Here is a 21,183-nt window from a genome sequence, read left to right as displayed (position 1 = left end):
ACCAGCAGAACTGCAGAGGCCTATAGGACATTTTTTTTATTTTTTAAATATAAATTTAGAGTACCCAATTCATTTTTCCAATTAAAGGGCAATTTAGCTGCGAGGCAGCAGTGCTAATCTATAGGTCATTTCTTAGCAATCTGGAACAGATGGCAAAGGGAAAGCCAAAAATTGATTGAAAGGCAAGAGCCAAGATGGAGCTGAGGTGTGTGCTGACTGTAAGACCACTCCCAGTGAGAGACCTCCGCCACCCCGCTCGATTGTCAGTCAGATGTTCTGAATCACATCCGATTCTCTTCAGAGCTGTATTGTCAGAGCAGCGATATGTTCCACTTGTGCCTGATATCCCGCTCCTGCGGCAGATTCCTGTGGCCAGGAATCCTCCTAAAGTTATTATATTAACTAGTCTGTACGTTTCCTGCAGGTAAATGATAAATAAATTAAAATTGCCCACAACCTTGCATTTCCGTAAATCTGTAACCTGAAGACACAAAAATCTTTGAAGGTGGCAAGACAAGTTGAAAAGTCGGTTAAGAAAGCATGTATGGGATGCTTGGCTTTATAAATGGAGACACAGACTACAAACAGCAAGGAATTTATGTTAAATATTTACAAAACACCGGTTAAGCCCCAACAGGAGTATTGTGCCCAATTCTGGCCACTATACTTCAGGAAGGATGTCAAGTCCTTGGGGAGGTTGCAGAGGAGAGTCACTGGAAAAGTACCAGGCAAAAAAGATTTCAGTTACACAGAGCGTTCGGAGAAGCTGGAGTCGTTTTCCATAAAACAGAGAGCAGGTTAGGGCAGCACGGTAGTATAAGTGGATAGCATTGTGGCTTCACAGTGCCAGGCTCCCAGGTTCGATTGCCTGCTGGGTCACTGTCTGTGCGGAGTCTGCACATTCTCCCTGTGTCTGTGTGGGTTTCCTCCCACAGTCCAAAGACATGCAGGTTAGGTGGATTGGCCATGATAAATTGCCCTTAGTGACCAAAAAAGGTTGGGAGGGGTTATTGGGTTACTGGGATAGGGTGGAAGTGAGGGCTTAAGTGGGTCGGTGCAGTGTCGATGGGCCGAATGGCCTCCTTCGGCACTGTATGTTCTATGTTCTATTAGAGGATAAATTAAATGGAGGTGATACAATCACAAAGGTTTTGGCAGACGAAAGAAAGAAAAACTGTTCTCTTTGGAAATGGCTACTTGAAAGGAAAACCTTGCAGGGCTATGGGGAAAAGGCAGGGGAATGGGGCTGATTGGATGGTTCTCCCACAGAGCCGACGTAGGCACACAGGGCCCAATGGCGTTCAACTGTGCTGTATCATTCTATGATTCTATCTACACTAGTGCTACTGGCCCTCCAAGATCTCTGTCCCTCTGTCTCCGACCTTTTGAGTTTTACCTTCCAAGCCCCTCTCTCAGTGGCTGTATCCTCAGGGGCGGCAATATACCACCGTCGTTAGCACTGTTGCCTCACAGCATCAAGGTCCCAGGTTCGATTCCCGATTTGGGTCACTGTCTGTGCGGAGTCTGCACGTTCTCCCTGTGTCTGCGTGGGTTTCCTCCGGGTGCTCCGGTTTCCTCCCACAAAGTCCCGAAAGACGTGCTTGTTAGGTGAATTGGACATTCTGAATTCTCCCTCAGTGTCTTCGAACAGGCGCCGGAGTGTTGCAACTAGGGGATTTTCACAGTAACTTCATTGCAGTGTTAATGTAAGCCTACTTGTGACACTAATAAAGATTATATATTATAAAACAATCAATCTGCACAAACAGAATTTAGTTCCTTCAGCATCATGTAACCCTTGATCAAATTTCACCTAAGTCTCCTCTTTCTTTTAGACCTTCCTTGGTGACTATGGCCTTCCATTGGAAGAGCCCATGATGATGCCTGGCGAAGTGCTGCAGTGGTTTCCCATTGCCTTCTGCCGCATGACTGACCTGGAAACTCTCTGCTCATTACCATCTGTCATCAGTTTTACTGGGAGGATTTACAGGCTGATAATCGACCTTTTTGACCACTTTATGAATGCACATTCCATGGCCATCAAGTCCTGGCTGGGAATTGAGCATGGAACATCTGGCTTAGAAGTAGAGATGCCATCCTCTGTACCACAAGGCACCTAATACCTAAGTCTATTTTTCTTTAAAGTACAGAGACCCAGCTCTTTGAGCCAATCTGGATAATTAAAATGCTTTGGATTTTTAAAAAGGAAGTTATATTTTATTCCTGATTTCCAATAATTCTATAAATCATGGCACTTTAGGTAGTACATCATATGTGCCCAGTCATCCACTTAGGGAAAAATTAAGCCTCACTTAATGTGGATCTTGATTACATACATATTTAATATTGAAATAAGTAATTCAATGATTACAAAGCTGAGCTTACTCAATTCCATTTCTTAATTATTGATCTAATTGCTAATTTTCTAATTAGGCATTAACATTTACCACCCACAGGTACTTATTGGTGTAATTTGTGACTTGCAGTAATGACTATTGTACAATCCCCAATGCAGTCTTCAAGTGAACATAAATTAAGCACAAGCCCAATACAATTTTCCATTAGCAATTCTAAATCTGATTTATCATTCCTGCTCCTAGATCAAACTCTTGGGTCAGCCGCATCACACATTTTGGGTGGGATTCTCCGACCCCCCGCCGAGAAGGAGAATCCCCGGGTGGGCAGCGTGAACCCGCTCCGACACCGGCTGCCGTAATCTCCGGCGCCAGTTTTCGGGTGGGGGCGTGGATCACGCCACGCCGGTCGGGGATCGTTGGCAGCGGCTCTCCCTCGGCAATTCTGTGGGCCCCAATGGGCCGAGCGGCCATCGGTTACTGGCCAGTGCCGCCGGCGTGAATTAGACATGGTCCCACACAGCGGGACCTGGCTGGTAGGCCGGCTGGTGCGGTCCTCAGGGGCCGCAGGGGGATCCGGCCCCGGAGGGGGCCCCCACGGTGGCCTGGCCCGCGATCGGGGCCCACCGATCTGCGGGCGGGCCTGTGCCGTGGGGGCACTCCTTCCTTCCGCGCCGGCCCCTGTAGGGCTCCGCCATGGCCGGTGCGGAGAAGACACCCCCCTGCGCATGCGCTGGAATACGCCGGCCAGTCTGCGCACGCGCGGAACAACGCCGGCGGTTCTGCGCATGCGCTAACTCGTGCCGGCCCTTCGCCGCCGTTTGATGCGTCACCAACCCCTCCAGCGCCGGCCTAACCCCCGGAAGTGCGGAGGATTCCGCACCGCAACTTCCGGTAGGCCTGATGCCGGAGTGGTTCGCGCCTCTTTTTACACCAACGTCGGGCCATCGCGGGGATTCGCTTTTTGTGTTTGCAGTTCACTGGTTGTCTCTGGCTCAATTTTGATTTCACACCAAGCACTGACCTCAAGCCGATATCTTAGTGTAATGACACCACTAGAATTTCCTGTCTCTAGACAGGCCAAACACGATCAATTCATATTAATTCTTTTTTAAATTTAGAGTACCCAATTATTTTTTTCCAATTAAGGGGCAAGCTAGCGTGGCCAGTCCACCTAACCTGCACATCTTTGGGTTGTGGGGGTGAAACCCACGCAGACACGGGGAGAATGTGCAAACTCCACACGGAATCCAGGGCTGGGATTCAAACCCGGGTCCTCAGCGCCGTAGTCCAAGTGCTAACCACTGCGCCTGGTGCCGCCCCATCAATTCATATTAATTGATGTGTGTTATGATATTCAAACACACATCACAACACACACACCATGTTAGACAGACCAACAGACCAATTAGCACACATAACACGACAGTCAATCACAGGCAAGCGCAGACACAGTATAAGACAAGGAGCATGACACCTGGGGGCCAGTCCATCTGGAGACAGGACAAGGCCAGGACCTGATTAACAAGGCACTCACACGTTCACCACGTGCTGAGTACCAAGACAGATGTGTAAATAACTAGTTGGAATAAAACTGCGTTGTACCAATCGCAACCGTGTTGGTTCGTCTGTACCTCAGAGCACCCAACACCACAATGTGTGGATGTCGCAACATCGCCAGAGAATGCTGGAAGAACTCAGCAGATCTGGCAGCTTCTAAAGGGAGAGAAAACAAACAGCACATTTTGAATCCGTTTGACTCTTAGCAGTTTGGTGACTGAAAAGTCAGTTACACCAGTGAGTCTGAGGGTCTACCAGTGAGCTTGGAACTGCACCATTGAACCTGGAATTGCACCTATCAATGCTGTACAGAAGTAAATTCACCAGAATATCTCAAGTCAGATTCGATTGCAAGGGAAGTACACCGGCGTTTCTGCAGACCCAAATGAGACTCCAGGAAGGTATGTTGCCTCCTGGGTGCAAGGGTCCTGGATGTCTCAGAGCGGCTGCAGGACATTCTAAAGAGGGAGGGTGAACAGCCAGCTGTCGTGGTGCAAAAAGGCACCAATGATATAGGTAAAAAACAGAATGAGGTCCTACATGCTGAATTCAGGGAGTTAGGAGCGAAACTAAAAAGTCGAACCTCAAAGGTAATAATCTCGGAATTACTACCAGTGCCATGTGCTAGTCAGAGTAGGAATGACAGGATAGACAGGATGAATGCGTGGCTTGAGAAATGGTGCAGGAAGGAAGGATTCAGATTTTCGGGACATTGAAGAGAGGTGGGACCATTACAAATCGGAAGGTCTACACCTGGGCAAGACTGGAACCAATGTCCTAGGGGGTTGTTAGCTAGCACTTTTGGAGAGGGTTTAAATTAATGTGGCAGGGGGATAGGAACCAATGCAGGAAGTCAGAGGGTAGTAAAGAAGGGATAGAAACAAAAGCCAGTGAGGAGAAAAGTGGAAGGCAGAGAAACAGATTGAACTGCATTTATTTCAATGCAAGAGGCGGGTACAATTTTTTCCTTTAAAAAACAGGTGGACAGTTACATGGGCAGGGTGAGTATAGAGGGATATGGGCCAAATGCGGGCACGTGGGACTAGCTTAGTGATAGAAACTGGGCGGCATGGACAAGCTGGGACGAAGGGCCTGTTTCCATGCTGTAAACATCTATGACTCTAAGAGGCCTAACGGGCAAGGCACATGAACTCAGGGCATGGCTAGGTACATGGGACTGGCATATTAGAACTATTACTAAAACATGGCTAAAGGAGGGGCAGGACTGGCAGCTCAACGTTCCGGGTACAGATGCTATAGGAAAGATAGAACAGGAGATAGGAGAGGGGGGGAGTTGCATTTTGATTAGGGACAACATCACAGCAGCACAGAGAGAGGATATATCCAAGGGTTCGCCCACTGAGTCTATATGGGTAGAACTAAAAAATAAGGGTGAGATCACTTTGATACGATTGTACTATAGGCGCACAAATAGTCTGCGGGAAATCGAGAATAAAATATGTAAGGAGATTACAGATAGCTGCCAGAAAAATCGGGTGGTAATAGTAGGGGACTTCAACTTTCCCAACATTAACTGGGACAGCCATAGCACTAGTGGTTTGGATGGAGAGAAATTTGTCGAGTCTATTCAGGAAGAATTCCTCATTCAATATGTGGATGGCCTGACTAGAGAGGGGGCAAAACTTGACCTCCTCTTGGAGAATAAGGAAGAGCAGGTGACGGAAGTGTTAGTGAGGGATCACTTTGAGACCAGTGACCATAATTCCATTAGTTTTAAGATAGTTATGGAGAATGATAGTTCTCTGGCCCAAAAGTTAAAATTCTAAATTGGGGCAAGGCCAATTTTGATGGTATTAGGCGGGAACTTTCAAAAGTTGATTGGGGGAGCCTGTTTACAGGCAAAGGGACAGATGGTAAGTGGGAGTCTTTCAAAAGGGTGTTAACTAGGGTTCAGGGTGAACACATTCCTCTTAGAGTGAAGGTAAGGCTGGTAGAAGTAGGGAACCCTGGATGACTCGGGATATTGAGGCCATGGTCAAAAGGAAGAAGGAGGCATATAACATGCATAGGCAGCTGGATCAAGTGGATCCCTTGAAGAGTGGGACTAGCTTAGTGAGGGACTAGGCTTGTCGGAGTAGAGTTAAGAGAGAAGTCAGGAGGGCAAAAGGGGGCATGCGATTGTCTTGGCAGATAAGGCAAAGGAAAATCCGAAGAGCTTTTACAGATACATAAAGGGCAAAAGAGTGACGAGGGAGAGGTTGTGCCTCTTAAATATAAACAGGGTCATCTATGTGCGGATCCACAAGGGATGGGAGAGGTCCGAAATGAATATTTCTCATCAGTATTTACTGTTGAGAAAGACACAAATGTTAGGGAAATTGGGGAAATAAAAAGTGATGTCTTGAGGAGTGTACATATTACAGAGAAGGAGGTGCTGGAGGTATTAAAGCGCATCAAGATAGGCAAATCCCCGGGACCTGATGAAATGTATCCCAGGACGTTGTGGGAGGTTAGGGAGGAAATTGCCGGCCTCCAAGCTGGGATACTTAAATCATCGACAACCACAGGAGAGATACCTAAAGGTTGGAGGGTAGCAAATGTTGTGCCCTTGTTTAAGAGGGGATGCAGGGATAAGCCCGGGAACTACCTACCGGTGAGTCTTACTTCTGTAGTGGGTAAGTTGTTAAAAGGTATTCTGAGGGACAGGATCTACAGGCATTTAGACAGGCAAGGGCTAATTAGGGAAGGTCAGCATGGCTTTGTAAGGGGAAAGTCATGTCTCACCAATTTGATTGAGTTTTTTGAAGGGGTAACCAAGAAGGTAGATGTGGGCTGTACAGTCAACGTTGTCTATCATAGACTTTAGCAAGGCCTTTGACAAGGTACCCCATGATAGGTTGTTGCAAAAGGTTAAACCTCACAGAATCCAGGGTGAGGTAGCCAATTGGATACAAAATTGGCTTGGCGACCGAAGCCAAAGGGTGGTTGTGGAGGGTTGTTTTTCAAACTGGAGGCCCGTGACCAGCGGTGTGCCTCAGGGATCGGTGCTGGGACAACTTATTTGTGATATAAATGATTTGGATGAGAATGTAGGAGGCATGGTTAGTATGTTTGCAGATGACACCAAGATTGGTGGCATAGTGGAGAAGGTTATATAAGATTGCAACAGGATCTTGACCAATTGGGCCAGTGGGCCGATGAATGGTAGATGCATTTTGGTAGATCAAATTAGGGCAGGACCCATTCAGTTAATGGTAGGGAGTTGGGGAGAGTTACAGAACAAAGAGATCTAGGATTACAGGTTCATAGCTCCTTGAAAGTGGAGTCGCAGGTGGACAGGGTGGTGAAGAAGGCATTCAGCATGCCAGGTTTTATTGGTCAGAATATTGAATACAGGAGTTGGGATATCTTGTTGAAGTTGTACAAGACATTGGTAAGACCACACATGGAATACTGTGTCCAGTCCTATTATAGGAAGGATATTGTTAAACTATAAAGAGTGCAGAAGAGATTTACGAGGATGCTACTCGGACTTGATGTAAGGAGACGCTGGATAGGCTGGCATTTTTTCCCCTCGAGCGTAGGAGGCTTAGGGGTGATCTTATAGAGGTTTATAAAATAATGAGGAGCATAGAAAAGGTAGACAGTCAACATCTTTTCCCAAGGTAGAGGAGTCTAGAACTAGAGGGCATAGGTTTAAGGTGAGAGGAGAGAGATACAAAAGAGACCAGAGGGAAAATTTCTTCACACAGAGGGTGGTGAGAATCTGGAACAGGCTGCCAGAGGCAGTGGTAGAGGTGGGTACAAGTTTGTCCTTTAAAAAGCACTTGGACCACTACATGGGCAGGGTGGGTATAGAGGGATATGGTCCAAATGCGGGCATGTGGGACTAGCTTAGTGATAGAAACTGGGCGGCATGGACCAGCTGAGCCAATGGGCCTGTTTCCATGCTGTAAATATCAGTGACTCTATGACTCAGTTACATCCCTACCGGCAGATCTCTGTTGCATTTCCTCTGTAAATGGGAACAAACAAAGAGCAAAGAAAAGTACAGCACAGGAACAGGCCCTTCGGCCCTCCAAGCCTGCGCCGACCATTCTGCCCGTCTAACCTAAAATCTTCTACACTTCCGGGGTACTTATCGCTCTATTCCCATGCTATTCATGTATTTGTCAAGATGTCCCTTAAATGTCACTATCGTCCCTGCTTCCACCACCTCCTCCGGCAGCGGGTTCCAGGCACCCACTACCCTCTGTGTAAAAAACTTGCCTCATACATCTCCTCTAAACTTAGCCCCTCACACCTTAAACCTATGCCCCCTAGTAATTGACCCCTCTACCCTGGGAAAAACCCTCTGACTATCCACTCTGTTTGTGCCCCTCATAATTTTCATAATAAGTTGAATTCTCGAGTGAATATACATTAAAACGCAGACTGTGGAATGGCAGTTCTGTTTGAAGATTGTAGCAGTGGGCAAGGGGAGCAATAGGTCACGAAGAAACGTTTGGGTCAGTGTACCGACTCTCAGCCAGGTGGCTTTTCCAAATTGCCTTCTGCTGGATGAAATCTGGCACAAAAGCAGCTGGTTGATGGACAAGGCATTGCAAGTCCAAACAAAGGACCAGCTCAGAAGTTCAATGCATCAACAAATTGAGTTTAACACCTTTGAGTTAAGACACCTTAGCCCTTCACAGCGGAGGGAGTTGACCACAGGACAGCCTTGGTAAGTGGCTGCGAGAACTTTTGGTTACCCTCTCTTCTCAACCCAAGTTTGCAGTCTGCATAAACCAAAAAGGCCGGTTAAATGAAGACAGGGGGCTTTTCACAGTAACTTTATTTGAAGCCTACTTGTGACAAAAAGCGATTTTCATTTTCATTCAAATTACAACAAACCATGCAGATTTTCAGGCCCTGTAGAACAATAAATATCTGATACAGTTTGTTTATGAGTAGTAATGTAACTTTTTAGCTCATCCAAACTCTGCTACCTGTGTCTTAACTCACAGGACGTCCTGCTCCCCGAGTACCCTTGTGATCACTGACCACAGTGGCTCACAGGTCAAAAACAACGATTCTCACCCTGTCTTCGCATTCCTTCACGGCTTTGCCCCTCTGTAATCTCCCCAACCCTCTGAGAAAACTGCACTCCTCTAATTCTGGTCTCATGAGTATTTCCGATTTCAATTGTTTTACCATGGGTGGCCAAGTCTTCAGCTGCCCAGCCCCTAAGGTCTGGAGTTCCGTACATGCACTTTTCTATCTCACCTTCCTCCTTGAGAGTGGGAACAGAGAGTGGAGACCATGAGGGCCGAGTGCGACGAGGAATGAGTGCTAACTTGGGAATTTGGTGCAAATGATGGGATATTTCTGGTAAGTTTTTCAAAACTGTTATTTAGATGAACAGTCAGACTCTGATTTAGAAGTGATCCATATCCAAATGCAGCAATCCCAGAACAACATTCAGGCTTGGGCTGACAAGTGGCAAGTAAGTGCTACGTAAGTGACAGACAATGACCATCTCCAACAAGAGAGAATGTAACCATCGCTCCTTGTCATTCAGTGGAATTACCATCAATGAATCCCCACAATCAACATCCTGGGAGTTACCATTGACCAGAAACTAGACCGGACTAGCCATATTTATACTGTGGGTCAGAGGTTCGGAATCCTGACTCCCCAAAGCTTGTCCAGTGTGATGGAATAGTCCCACTTGCCTGGATGAGTACAGTCTAACAGCACTCAAGAAGGTTGGCGCCATCCAGGACAAAGTATCCCACTTGATTGGTATTCAACCACAAACATTTGCTTCTTCCACCACTGACGCTCAGTGGTACCAATGTATACCATCCACAGGATGCGCTGCACAAACTCACCAAGGCTCCTTAGACAGCACCTTCCAAATCCACAACCGCTACCATCTAGAAGAACAAGGGCAGCATGGGAACGCCACCACTTGGAGGTTCCGCTACACTATGCTGATTTGGAATTATATCGCCATTCCTTCCCTGTGCTGAGCCAAAATCATGGAACTCGCTCCCTATGGGTGTAACCTACGCCACATGGTTCAAGAAGGCGGTTCACCACCACTTTGTCATGGATAATTAGAGGTAGGTGATAAATGCTGTCCTAGCCAGTGATGCCCACACCCCATGAATGAATATAACTGCAAGCTAGTTAAAAGGGTAGGTTAACAGAAAACGCCTTGACAGTCAATCGGTTGAAAGGCGTTGCCTGTTTAAGCGTTCATTACTGTCGCAGAAAGTTGATTTAGCAGTTGCTGCTTTTTATACCTGCAGTAGCTGGTGAGTGTTTAAGGCAATAATTAGGTGAGCAAGTAGGTAATAGGTTGGTGAGTTCTAAATCTTTTTAATTGTTTAAACTGATGTGTTGGGTGTTCTGGATCACATACAGGTCACCAACACTTGAAGTAGTGCAAAACTATTTTATTAAAAGGTTAACTATTTAAACATACTTGAACTGTATGGGTAAATACAATACTAGCTTTAACTAAAGTCCTTTGCCTTGTCCTAACCAGTTGATGCACTCAGCACATGGTGAATGTCTGTGTTGCAGGCTGTGAGCTCTGTGCTCCTAGCTAGCTGCTACTCGAATGAGCGGGAACTCTGATGCCCCCTGTCTTTATAGTGCGTGTGCTCTCACTGGCGATTGGCTGCGGTGTTGTGTATGTTGATTGGTCCCACTGTGTGTCCATCAGTGTGTGTCTGCACCATGATATACTGGTGTATATTATGACATTCGCCCTTTTATATTTAAAAATGTGTCTGCGTGACAATAAATAGTGTGTGGTGAATGTTCCGTACTACGTGTGTGCGAAATATTTACAGGACTATGTACATAAAACTAAGCTATTTACATGGGAAGGTGCCTGGTGCAGAAAAAACAGTGTGTCACACAAATAACGAGATGAACAGTATATACAAACCACTTGAACGATTAAATGGAAGAACAGAACAGACCAGAGAGTCCATTAGTGCACAAAGTTCACAAATTAAGTCTCTGAGGTGGGCGACGAATTCTGGTTGACCGCCTCAAGGGTGGGTCGGGAGCCACCGGCTGAGGAGCGGGCTGGAGTGCGTCAGAGTGAGGAGGATGCAGAGTAACCGGAATCTCCGCATAGTCAGGGTCAACAGGAGGACGTGGCACTGGCGGAGGATCATGTAGCGAGCGTGGAAAGAGACGAAGGGCACGTCGATTACGGCGCAGAATGGAACCATCCGGTAGATGAACCAGGAACGAGCGGGGAGCCACCTGCCGAAGAACCACAGCGGTTGCAGACCAGCCACCATCCAGAAGATGGATGCGGAAGTTGTCATCTGGAGCCAGACCAGGGAGATCAGCTGCACAGGAGTCATGAGCCGCCTTGTGCTGTGCACGAGACAGTTGCATTCATTGAAGGACCGGAACGTGGTCGAGGTCTGGGACGTGAATGGACGGCACCGTCATCCTCAGGGTGCGACCCATGAGCTGCTGGGCTGGCGACAGGCCTGTGGACAGTGGGGCCGAGCGATAGGCCAGCAGGGCGAGATAGAAGTCGGATCCCTCATCGGCAGCTTTGCAGAGGAGCCGTTGGACTATGTGGACGCCCTTCTCCTCTTTGTCATTGGATTGGGGGTACAGGGGACTGGGTGTCACATGCACAAAGTTGTACCTCCTGGCAAAGTTGGACCATTCCTGGCTTGCGAAGCAGGGGCCATTGTCCGACATCACAGTGATTAGGATGCCGTGACGAGGAAAGGTGTCCTTACAGGCATGGATGACTGCAGACGATGTGATGTCATGTAAACGTACCACCTCCGGATAGTTTGAAAAATAGTCTACAATCAGAACATAGTCCCTGCCCAGCACGTGGAACAGGTCGATGCCGACCTTGGACCAAGGGGACGTGACCAACTCATGGGGCTGTAGGGTCTCACGTAGTTGGGCCGGCTGGAACCGCTGACAGGTGGGGCAGTTGAGCACTGTGTTGGCTATGTCGTCATTGATGCCGGGCCAGTACACTGCCTCTCGGGCCCGTCGGCGGCACTTCTCCACGCCAAGATGGCCCTCGTGTAGCTGTTCCAAGACAAGCTGGCGCATGCTGTGCAGGATAACAATGCGGTCCAGCTTCAGAAGGACACCATCGACTACCGCCAGATCGTCTCTGATGTTTTGAACTACAGGCATTGGCCCTTGAGCCACCCGTCTGTTAGGTGGCACATGACACGCTGTAGCAAGGGGTCAGCCGCAGTCTCGCGGCGAATTTGGACGAGGTGTTCATCCGTGGCCAGTAGATTGGAGGCCACGAAGGCCACATGGGCGTCAACCTGGCAGACGAATCCTGCTGGGTCACACGGGGTGTTGACTGCCCTGGACAGAGCGTCGGCTATGATCAGGTCTTTGCCCGGAGTGTATACCAGCTGGAAGTCGTATCGCCGGAGTTGGAGCAGAATGCGCTGGAGGCGAGGCGTCATGTCGTTCAAGTCTTTTTGTATTATATTGACCAGCAGGCGATGGTCAGTCTCGACGGTGAATTGGGGAAGGCCGTACACATAATCATGAAACTTGACGACACCGGTCAAAAGGCCCAGGCACTCCTTTTCTATTGGCTGGCATCGGTTGAAATTTTTGTCTCTTTCGCTGGATCAAAGAAGGCGAAGACCGGGGCCGTGGTAAGTTTGGTTTTAAATTCTCTCCATTCACCCCCCGTGGGCAGGAAGCCATTGGAAGTCTGTCGTCTTCCTGACCAGGTTCCTGAGATCTGTGGTATGAGAGGCGAGGTTTGGGATGAACTTTCCTAGGAAGTTGACCATGCCCAGAAATTGGAGGACCGCCTTCTTGTCCTCTGGCTTTTTCATGGCTCTGATGGCAGCCACCTTGTCCGCATCCGGCCGCACACCCAACTGGGAGATGTGGTCCCCTAGGAATTTGAGTTCCATCTGGCCGAAGGAGCATTTGGCTCTGTTGAGGCGTAGGCCCTGCTCCCGTATGCGTTTGAACACGCGCTGGAGGCGACTGATATGCTCCTGCGGGGTGGTGGACCAAATGATTATGTCGTCGACATAGACGCGAACACCTTCAATGCCTTCCATCATTTGTTCCATGATCCTGTGGAACATTTTTGACGCCGATATGATCCCAAACGGCATCCTATTGTAACAATATCTGCCAAAAGGGGTGTTAAAGGTACACAGTTTCCTGCTAGATCTGTCTAGTTGAATTTGCCAGAATCCTTTCGAGGCGTCAAGTTTGGTGAAGAGATTGGCGCGAGCCATCTCGCATGTGATCTCTTCGCGCATGGGGATTGGGTAATGCTTCTTCATTATGTTGCGATTCAGATCCTTTGGATCAATGCAGATTCTGAGCTCGCCGGAAGGCTTTTTTACGCACACCATGGAACTGACCCAGTCGGTTGGTTCCGTAACTCTGGAGATCACTCCTTGGTCTTGGAGGTCCTGCAGCTGCTGCTGGAGACGGTCGTTGAGGGGTGCTGGGACTCTGCAAGGTGCATGCACCACAGGCGTGGCGTTCTGCTTGAGTAGGGTCTTTTACGTATATGGGAGCGTGCCCATGCCTTCGAAGACGTCGCGGTGCTGGTCGATAATGGCGTTGAGTTGCACCCTGAAGTCAGCATCCTGGAAGGCAGACGTGTCATCAGGAGAGAGAGAGTGAACTCTTTGAACGAGGTTTAGCAGCTTGCACACCTGTGCGCCAAGCAGAGTCCTTCGAGGAGCCCACGATCTCGAAAGGAAGGATGGCTTTTCGTGACTTGTGCGTCACTTCGAGTTGGCATGAGCCGGTCGCAGGAATTATGTTGCCATTATAGTCCAATAGCTGGCAGGCCGATGGAAGAATGGTTGGTTTGACACGAAGGCTTTGGAATGCAGACCACGCCATAAGATTGGTGGAGGCACCAGTGTCCAGGCAGAATCGTATTTGGGACCGGTTGACCGTCAGGGTGGCACACCACTCATCGTCTGGAACGATGCTGTATACCGACAGCGGCTGGTGTCTTTGCTTCGGGGACAGCCTGTTTTTCGTTACGACACCGACTCGAAAAGGCGCCTTCGGGTCCTCGGTGCCACTGCTGTGTGGGAGGTCGGAATTCGGACTCGGTGACCGTGGGTTGAATTGCCTGAACATTCCGCGAGGCTGGCTGAAGCGATCTGAATTGGAAGCTGAGGATTGGATCCTGGGATTATATTCATTGGAGTTTAGGAGGTTGAGGGGAGATCTAATAGAAACTTACAAGATAATGAATGGCTTAGATCGGGTGGATGTAGGGAAGTTGTTTCCATTAGCAGGGGAGACTAGGACCCGGGGGCACAGCCTTAGAATAAAAGGGAGTCACTTTAGAACAGAGATGAGGAGAAATTTCTTCAGCCAGAGAGTGGTGGGTCTGTGGAATTCATTGCCACAGAGGGCGGTGGAGGCCGGGACGTTTGAGTGTCTTTAAGACAGAAGTTGATAAATTCTTGATTTCTCGAGGAATTAAGGGCTATGGAGAGAGAGCGGGTAAATGGAGTTGAAATCAGCCATGATTGAATGGTGGAGTGGACTCGGTGGGCCGAATGGCCTTACTTCCACTCCTATGTCTTATGGTCTTATGGTCTTATGGAAGGCTGAGCTGCTCGACAGCAGGCAGCATAGTGGCCAAGTCTTCCACATCGTAGGCATTGTCGAGATTTTGCGGGCATTGCCGCTTTAAATGGGCGGGGCCACAGTTGCCGCACGTCATGACGTCTGCACGTTCACTGCGCATGCGCGGTGCGGTCATGTGTGTTGCACGCCTGCGCATTACGTTCCTCCACGTCGCCGTCCCCTCGTTTGGTGCGTACAAGCGCGGGAGTCCGCGAAAAGCGCGCAAAATGGCCGCCCTCATCCAGGCGATCACCCTGCTCCTCTGTTCAATTCATAGCTTAACTAGTTAAGCCACTTTTACTTCCTATGGCGGCATGTAGGAGGAGGTCACACGTTAGATGGCTCTTGCTCAAGACTTGATTTTCTAGAATTTAATGCCGATCACAGGGGCAATTGTCGTTAAATATGTGCAGGAATACATAAGGAAGAAAGATGTCCAAAACCCAAAGGAAAGTTGTCATGAAGAAGGGGGTGAATGAAGGTTCGCCATTGAGTGGAAGGGTTGGCTCGGCAACCGGAAAGATGGCGGAGGCTGGGTCACTGGGTGGGGCCGCACTGTTCACGGCAGAAAAGATGACCGAGGTGATGGTTGTGGAACTTGAAAACCAGTTAGCAAAGCACATGGAGGTGATGAGGAAGGAGATGATGGCAGCATTGAAGGTGCTGGTGGAGGAGGTGATTGCCCCGGTGAATGCGACAATGTCGAGGACATCGGGCGAGGTGCAGGAGCAGGGTGGGAAACTGAAGAGAGTGGAAAAGGCCTTGTGCAACACAGTGATCAACTCACCTCGAAGGGTAAGGAGCTGCAGAGGGTGGTGGAGGCCAACAAGGGTCTGCGAGCCAAAGTGGAGGACCTGGAAAACATATCTAGGCGGCAAAATCTGAGGATCGTGGACCTGCCCGAAGGGGTGGAGAGCCCAAGATTATTAGGTAATTTGTCAGGATGGTGACGGAGCTGTTGGGGCAGGAGGAAGATCCCTCTCGGTAAAAACTGGCTCAAACGGCGTGGAGGCCTAAACCAAAGATGAATGAGCCGCCAAGAGCAGTGATTATTTGTTTCTGTAGGTACCGCATGAAGGAGAATGTCCTGAGTTGGGCAAAGCAGAAGTGGGAGGTGCAGTGGGCTGGAGTTGGTATACGTATATACCAGGAAGTTACTGCCGAGTTAGCCTTTGGCCGAGTGAAAACAGCACTGTATAACAGCAGTGTGTGGTTCGGCATAGTGTACCCAGATACGTTCAGGTTGACCTACAACTCCAAAGACTTTTATTTCGAGATGGTGGAAGCGGCGGATGCGTTTGTGAAGGCAGAAGGACTGGAGCAGACGTGAGAAATGGGACTGAGGATTGGTCTTGGACTGAGGGTTTGATTTGATTTTGATTTGATTTATTTCCACATGTACCGAAGTATAGTGAAAAGGCTGAGTACATAGTAGACAAAAGAATAATCAACAGACAACATTGACAAATGGTACATCGACAAACAGTGATTGGTTACAGTTCGGAACAGTGGTTGCAGGGGAGTTGGAGGGGTGTATGTAGCTCTATTTTTCACTGCATGTTGTTAAATGTGCTAAATGAGTGGAAGTTGCCTATTTGGACAAGGTAAGAGTTGGGATTTTTTTTTGCTATGGTGGTTCTTTGAGGTTTGTGTGTTTACACTGTGGTTGTGTGTTAAAGGGGATTTCTTTGTTTTCCTGGGACTGGGCAGGGGGAAGGGGAGTGAGGCGTGGAGAGGGGCCTCCGCACTGGCTAGCTCAAGCTGGCCAGTGAACGGGAGTGTGGTGAAGGGGGGGGAGCTGCAGTCATCGGAACCTGGTAGAACAGGTTTCAATGGGACTAGGAGATGTGCAAAGTTGGGGGAGTGGTCTGATACTGGGTGAGGTATTTTCGAGAGGAAGTGGATGGGAGGATTCTAGGAGGCGGGGGGGGGGGGGGGGGGCTCGATGGTAACAATGAGATGGGATGGGTGAAGCCCAGTGGACAGGGCCTGAAGTTATGATGATGGTGGATAGGAGGGGAGGGGGGGGAGGGGTGGGGGGACACCTATATGAATTTATTTGACTCTCGGGAAGGTGAAGGCTCAGCTGAAGGGGGTGAAGGAAGGGTTTCACAATTCATGGGGGCTGTTTATTATGCACTTCCCAGAATTGGTTGCCTTTGAACATTAGGAGGGAGAAGGGGGGCTGGGTCGGTGGTATTGTTGTATTTGGTTACACTGTTTACGGATTGATTGTTAATTTGTGTTTTTTACCTGGATTGTACGGGTGGATATTTTGATCTGTATATTGAGCGGGGTGCAGTTTGTGTGCGCGGATTGTTATTGTTATTGTATTTGTTTTTGTTTGTTTTTTCTTTGGTTGTTTATTGATGAAAATATTGAAAATGAGGAGAATAAAAAGATTTTTTGAAATAACTAGTTAAACCACTTAACACAACAGATATCAATTCAGTGGTATTTCTAAACTGAAAACCTAATTAATTAAATAAACCACATAAAGATGTTAAGATGTGATTTGTCGCAGTTACAGCGTATGGGAGCTGGTGGACATCAGTGTGATCCACAGCAGCAGCATCTGCATTAGGTGATTGAATATCATAGAACATAGAACATACATTCGGCACATCATGTCTGCACTGATCCACTTAAGCCCTCACTTCCACCCTATCCCTGTAAGCCAATAACCCCTCCTAACCTTTTTTTTTAGACACTAAGGGCAATTTAGCATAGCCAATCCACCTAACCTGCACGTCTTTGGACTGTGGGAGGAAACCGGAGCACCCGGAGGAAACCCGTGCAGACACGGAGAAAACGTGCAGACTCCGCACAGACAGTGACCCAAGCCAGGAATCGAACCTGGGACCCTGGCGCTGTGAAACCATAATGCTATCCACTTGTGCTACCATGCTGCCCGTTAAAGAGGAGCCTCAGCTTAACGCTGATGAGCTGGAACCTTGAGCTTCAGACTGTCAGACTAATGAAGTACAAACATTGAATTACATCCCGAAATTCTGAACTTTAAACGGGACCTGTGACTTTTAAAAAAATAAACATGCTAGCCAGAGATGGCTGAGGATGTGAAGTCATTCACTGGCTGAATTGCTGGGGGATGGAGGGTGGGTGATACTCTGAGAGACAATGGAACCCCACCCTGTTTCCAGACAGAGAAACATCTAAAGCATATAGAAACAAATTGCCTAATGGAGACAATGGGACATAATGGGAGATGAGTATCATCTCGTCAGGAAATATCCTGTGAGTAATGTCCAGACGGATATGTGAATTTCGCCTTCCAGGAATATAGAAAGACTGGGATACAAGCCAGCTGAAAAGCTGCCTCAAGTGCGTGTGCTAACCTGCGCTGTCAGAACGTGTGTGACAGAGACAAAAAGCCAGCTGGCAGCGGCACCCCTGCCGATATATCTCCGCCTTTCTCTCTCTCCCATTGTTGAAGTAATCCAAGTTAGCAAAGACCACAGCTGAAAAGAAAACATGGAAGCTTCTCCCCCAGACTGAAGAACACTGGAATCTCAAAACTGACTATTCGCCTGCTGAAGTCAGTGCTACTGGAATCACAAAACCCAACTATTCGCCTACTGTAGTCAGCCCTACTGGAATTTCAAACCGGACACTCAGCTACTTCTCACAAATCAAACGCTGTTTTGAATACATTTGTTTTACTTACTTTGGACTCATTTCTCACTCCTAATCAGTTTCAATGTATCTGCATGTGTTTTCCCATTTTATTGCCTTTAGTAGTTAATAAATTCACTTTATCTTTAACTCAAGGAAGCCTGGGTAAACAGGCTCCTTTTAAAACATAAATTGGGATTGGAAAAAGGTACCCACGCAAAGTGTGGCCAACAGTTCTCCCTCCTCACCTGGGGTATAAAAACTTTGGGGGTCCCATCTGGATGGTAACAAATTGAGGAGTCTCAGCCGGATTTACAGGTTTTGGGAACTCACGCGAGGAACGGTTGTAACAAGACACCGATGCATCAGGGAGGGGGAAAGTTACCTTTTGATTGGTCCATGGTCAGGCACAGGAGGGTGTGACTGCGAGTGAGGCGGGTATGGGCATTCAGAGGAGCCTCGGCCTTTACTATTTTCCAACAGGTTCCAGGTCTTGCAGATTGCGTGGATGAGAGCAGAGACTGCAGGCAGAAGGAGCAAACTGACCACATCACCATGCTGCAGGAAACTATTCAAATAGGAGAAGTAAAAAAGGAATGTGTTTGTAGTAGTGGACAGTATAGTTAGGGGGATAGTGTGGAGTGAATGAGTTCCGAAGGCTGTGTTGTCTGCCTGCTGCCAGGGTTAAGGACATCACCTCAGGGTTGGCAAGGAACTGGGAGAGATTGGGAAATAACCAGTTGCCGTGGTGAACATGGGTGCCAACGATATAGGTAGGATTAAGAACAAGGTTCTGCTCAGGGAGTATGAGCTAAATTTAAAAGCAGAACCACAAAGATAATAACGGCTGGATTATTACCTGAGCCACAAGCAAATTGATTTGTGGTAAATAAGATCAGAGAGTTGAACGTGTAGCTGAAATATTTGTGTGGGAGAAATGGGCTTTGATTTGTGGGCACTGGCACCAGTGTTGAGGGAAGAGGGAGCTGCACTGTTGGAATAGCCTTCACCTGAACCCATGCAGGGGGCCGGTGTCCTGGCGAATCATTTAAGTAGGGAGGGCTTTAAACCTGATGCTGGAGTAGGCCGCATGTGAGGGGAGATTTGGATTGTTAAAGAGAAAGGACAAGGCAATAGGCAGGGTAGTGGTACAGGTAATGGTAACCAGAGTGTGAAAGGAAGATAGGGCATACAAATGTTAAGATTGCACCAGCAAACATGGTCAGAGTAGGAAAAAATGGATTCCAACTAACTGAGGGGTAGGAGGGTTCGGGTGAAATAAGATCTTGAAATCCCAAAATTAGGTTGAGGCAATAGGAAAGTTTCCATGTTGGTAAAGACAAGCTGAGTGGCATAAGGAGGGACAGAGAGTTTAACGGTAATAGTGCATCAAGATCCATACAGGAAATAGTAGCTTAAAAATAATATTGAAATCGCTTTATCCAAATGCATAGAGCATCTACAAAAAGGTAGATGAACTAGCAGCAGAAAATTGAGATAAATGGTTCGATATAATCACGGTTTCAGAGGTATGGTGATGAAGGTTGGGAAATAAATATTCCAGGGGACACTATTTTGAAAAGACAGGCAGAATAGAAAAGGAGGAGGGTGACCCTGATAATAAAGTACGAAGTCTTACAACACCAGGTTAAAGTCCACCAGGTTTGTTTCGATGTCACTAGCTTTCGGAGCGCTGCTCCTTCCTCAGGTGAATGAAGAGGTATGTTCCAGAAACACATATATAGACAAATTCAAAGATGCCAAACAATGCTTGGAATGCGACCATTAGTAGGTGATTAAATCTTTACAGATCCAGAGATGGGGTAACCCACGTTAAAGAGGTGTGAATTGTATCAAGCCAGGACAGTTGGTAGGATTTCGCAGGCCAGATGGTGGGGGATGAATGTAATGCGACATGAATCCCAGGTCTCGGTTGAGGCCGCACTCATGTGTGCGGAACTTGGCTATAAGTTTCTGCTCGGCGATTCTGCGTTGTCGCGCGTCCTGAAGGCCGCCTTGGAGAACGTAAAACGTCGAGTCCCGTCAGCGCCATCCACACCTGCTCTCGGCTGGTGGGACCTCGGCGTGGAAGGGTCGGGGGGCGGCCTGTGGGAGGGAGGGGGGTCCGACCCCGGGGGTGACCTGGCCCGCTATCGGGGCCCACCAATCGGTGGGCCGGCCTCTCTGGCTGGGGGCCTCATTTCTTCCGCGCCGGCCCCTGTAGTCCTGCACCATGTTGCGTCGGGGCCGGCGCGTTGAAGGAATCCACTGCGCATGCGCGCGTTGGTGCTGGCACCACTGCGCATGTGCAGATCCCGTGGCGCCCAGTTCACGCCGGGATCAGCAGCTGAACCACTCCAGTGCTGTGCTGGCCCCTTTTGCGGGGCAGAATTAGTCGTCGGGTCGCCTGTTCATACCGTCGTAAAACGCAACGGCATTTACGATGGCGTGGACACTCTGCCGTGGGATTAGAGAATCCCGCTCAATATTGAGTTCAACAACTTCAGACTGTGAACTCTCCCGTCCACCTTCACCCCATTTTTATTTCCATCAATTTAGTTTCACTTCTCCCATCGATCCATTTTTTCATCACCACTGTCTCCCCCTCCCCACCCCACCCCTCCTCTAGGGCCACCTGTTCCCTGTTCCATGGTGTCCTTTGACAGTCCATGTCCAAATGCAGCAAGACCTGGACAGTATCCAGACTTGGGCGGACAAGTGGCAAATTACATTCATGCCACACAAGTGCCAGGCAATAACCATCTCCCACAAGAGAGGATCTAACCAGCGCCCCTTGACATTCAATGGCAATACCATCACTGAATCCCCCACAATAAACATCCTGGGGTTACAATTGATCAGAAACTTAACTGGATTAGCCACATTAATACTGTGGCTACCAGGGCAGGTCAAAGACTAGGAATCCTACTGAGAGTAGCTCACCTCCTGACCCCCCCCAAAGCCTGTCCACCATCTACAAGTTACAAGTCAGGAGTGTAATGGAATATTTCCCACTTGCCTGGATGAGTGCAGCTCC

At 48.4% G+C, this 21,183-nt stretch overlaps 1 protein-coding gene across 4 annotated transcripts in view; it reads left to right on the top strand.

Moving 5' to 3' along the window:
* b3gntl1 (UDP-GlcNAc:betaGal beta-1,3-N-acetylglucosaminyltransferase-like 1) overlaps positions 1–21,183 on the top strand; it is a 497,156-nt gene that overhangs the window by 231,170 nt on the left and 244,803 nt on the right. Inside the window, exon 1 of one of the 4 annotated variants that reach the window (XM_072483149.1) lies at positions 15,767–15,876. The exons of the other annotated variants lie outside the window; for them this stretch is intronic. Within the exon in view, the coding sequence (XP_072339250.1) occupies positions 15,847–15,876 (30 nt within the window). The 5' untranslated portion in view covers positions 15,767–15,846. Of the gene's footprint in view, positions 1–15,766; positions 15,877–21,183 lie in introns of those variants that run through there. 4 annotated transcript variants of the gene reach the window in all.

The sequence above is a fragment of the Scyliorhinus torazame genome, chromosome 18 (genome assembly GCF_047496885.1).
Source record: "Scyliorhinus torazame isolate Kashiwa2021f chromosome 18, sScyTor2.1, whole genome shotgun sequence".
Classification (NCBI taxonomy): Eukaryota; Metazoa; Chordata; class Chondrichthyes; order Carcharhiniformes; family Scyliorhinidae; genus Scyliorhinus; species Scyliorhinus torazame.
Note: the sequence above shows the minus strand (reverse complement) of the source record. Positions and strands in the feature narration are given on the sequence as shown.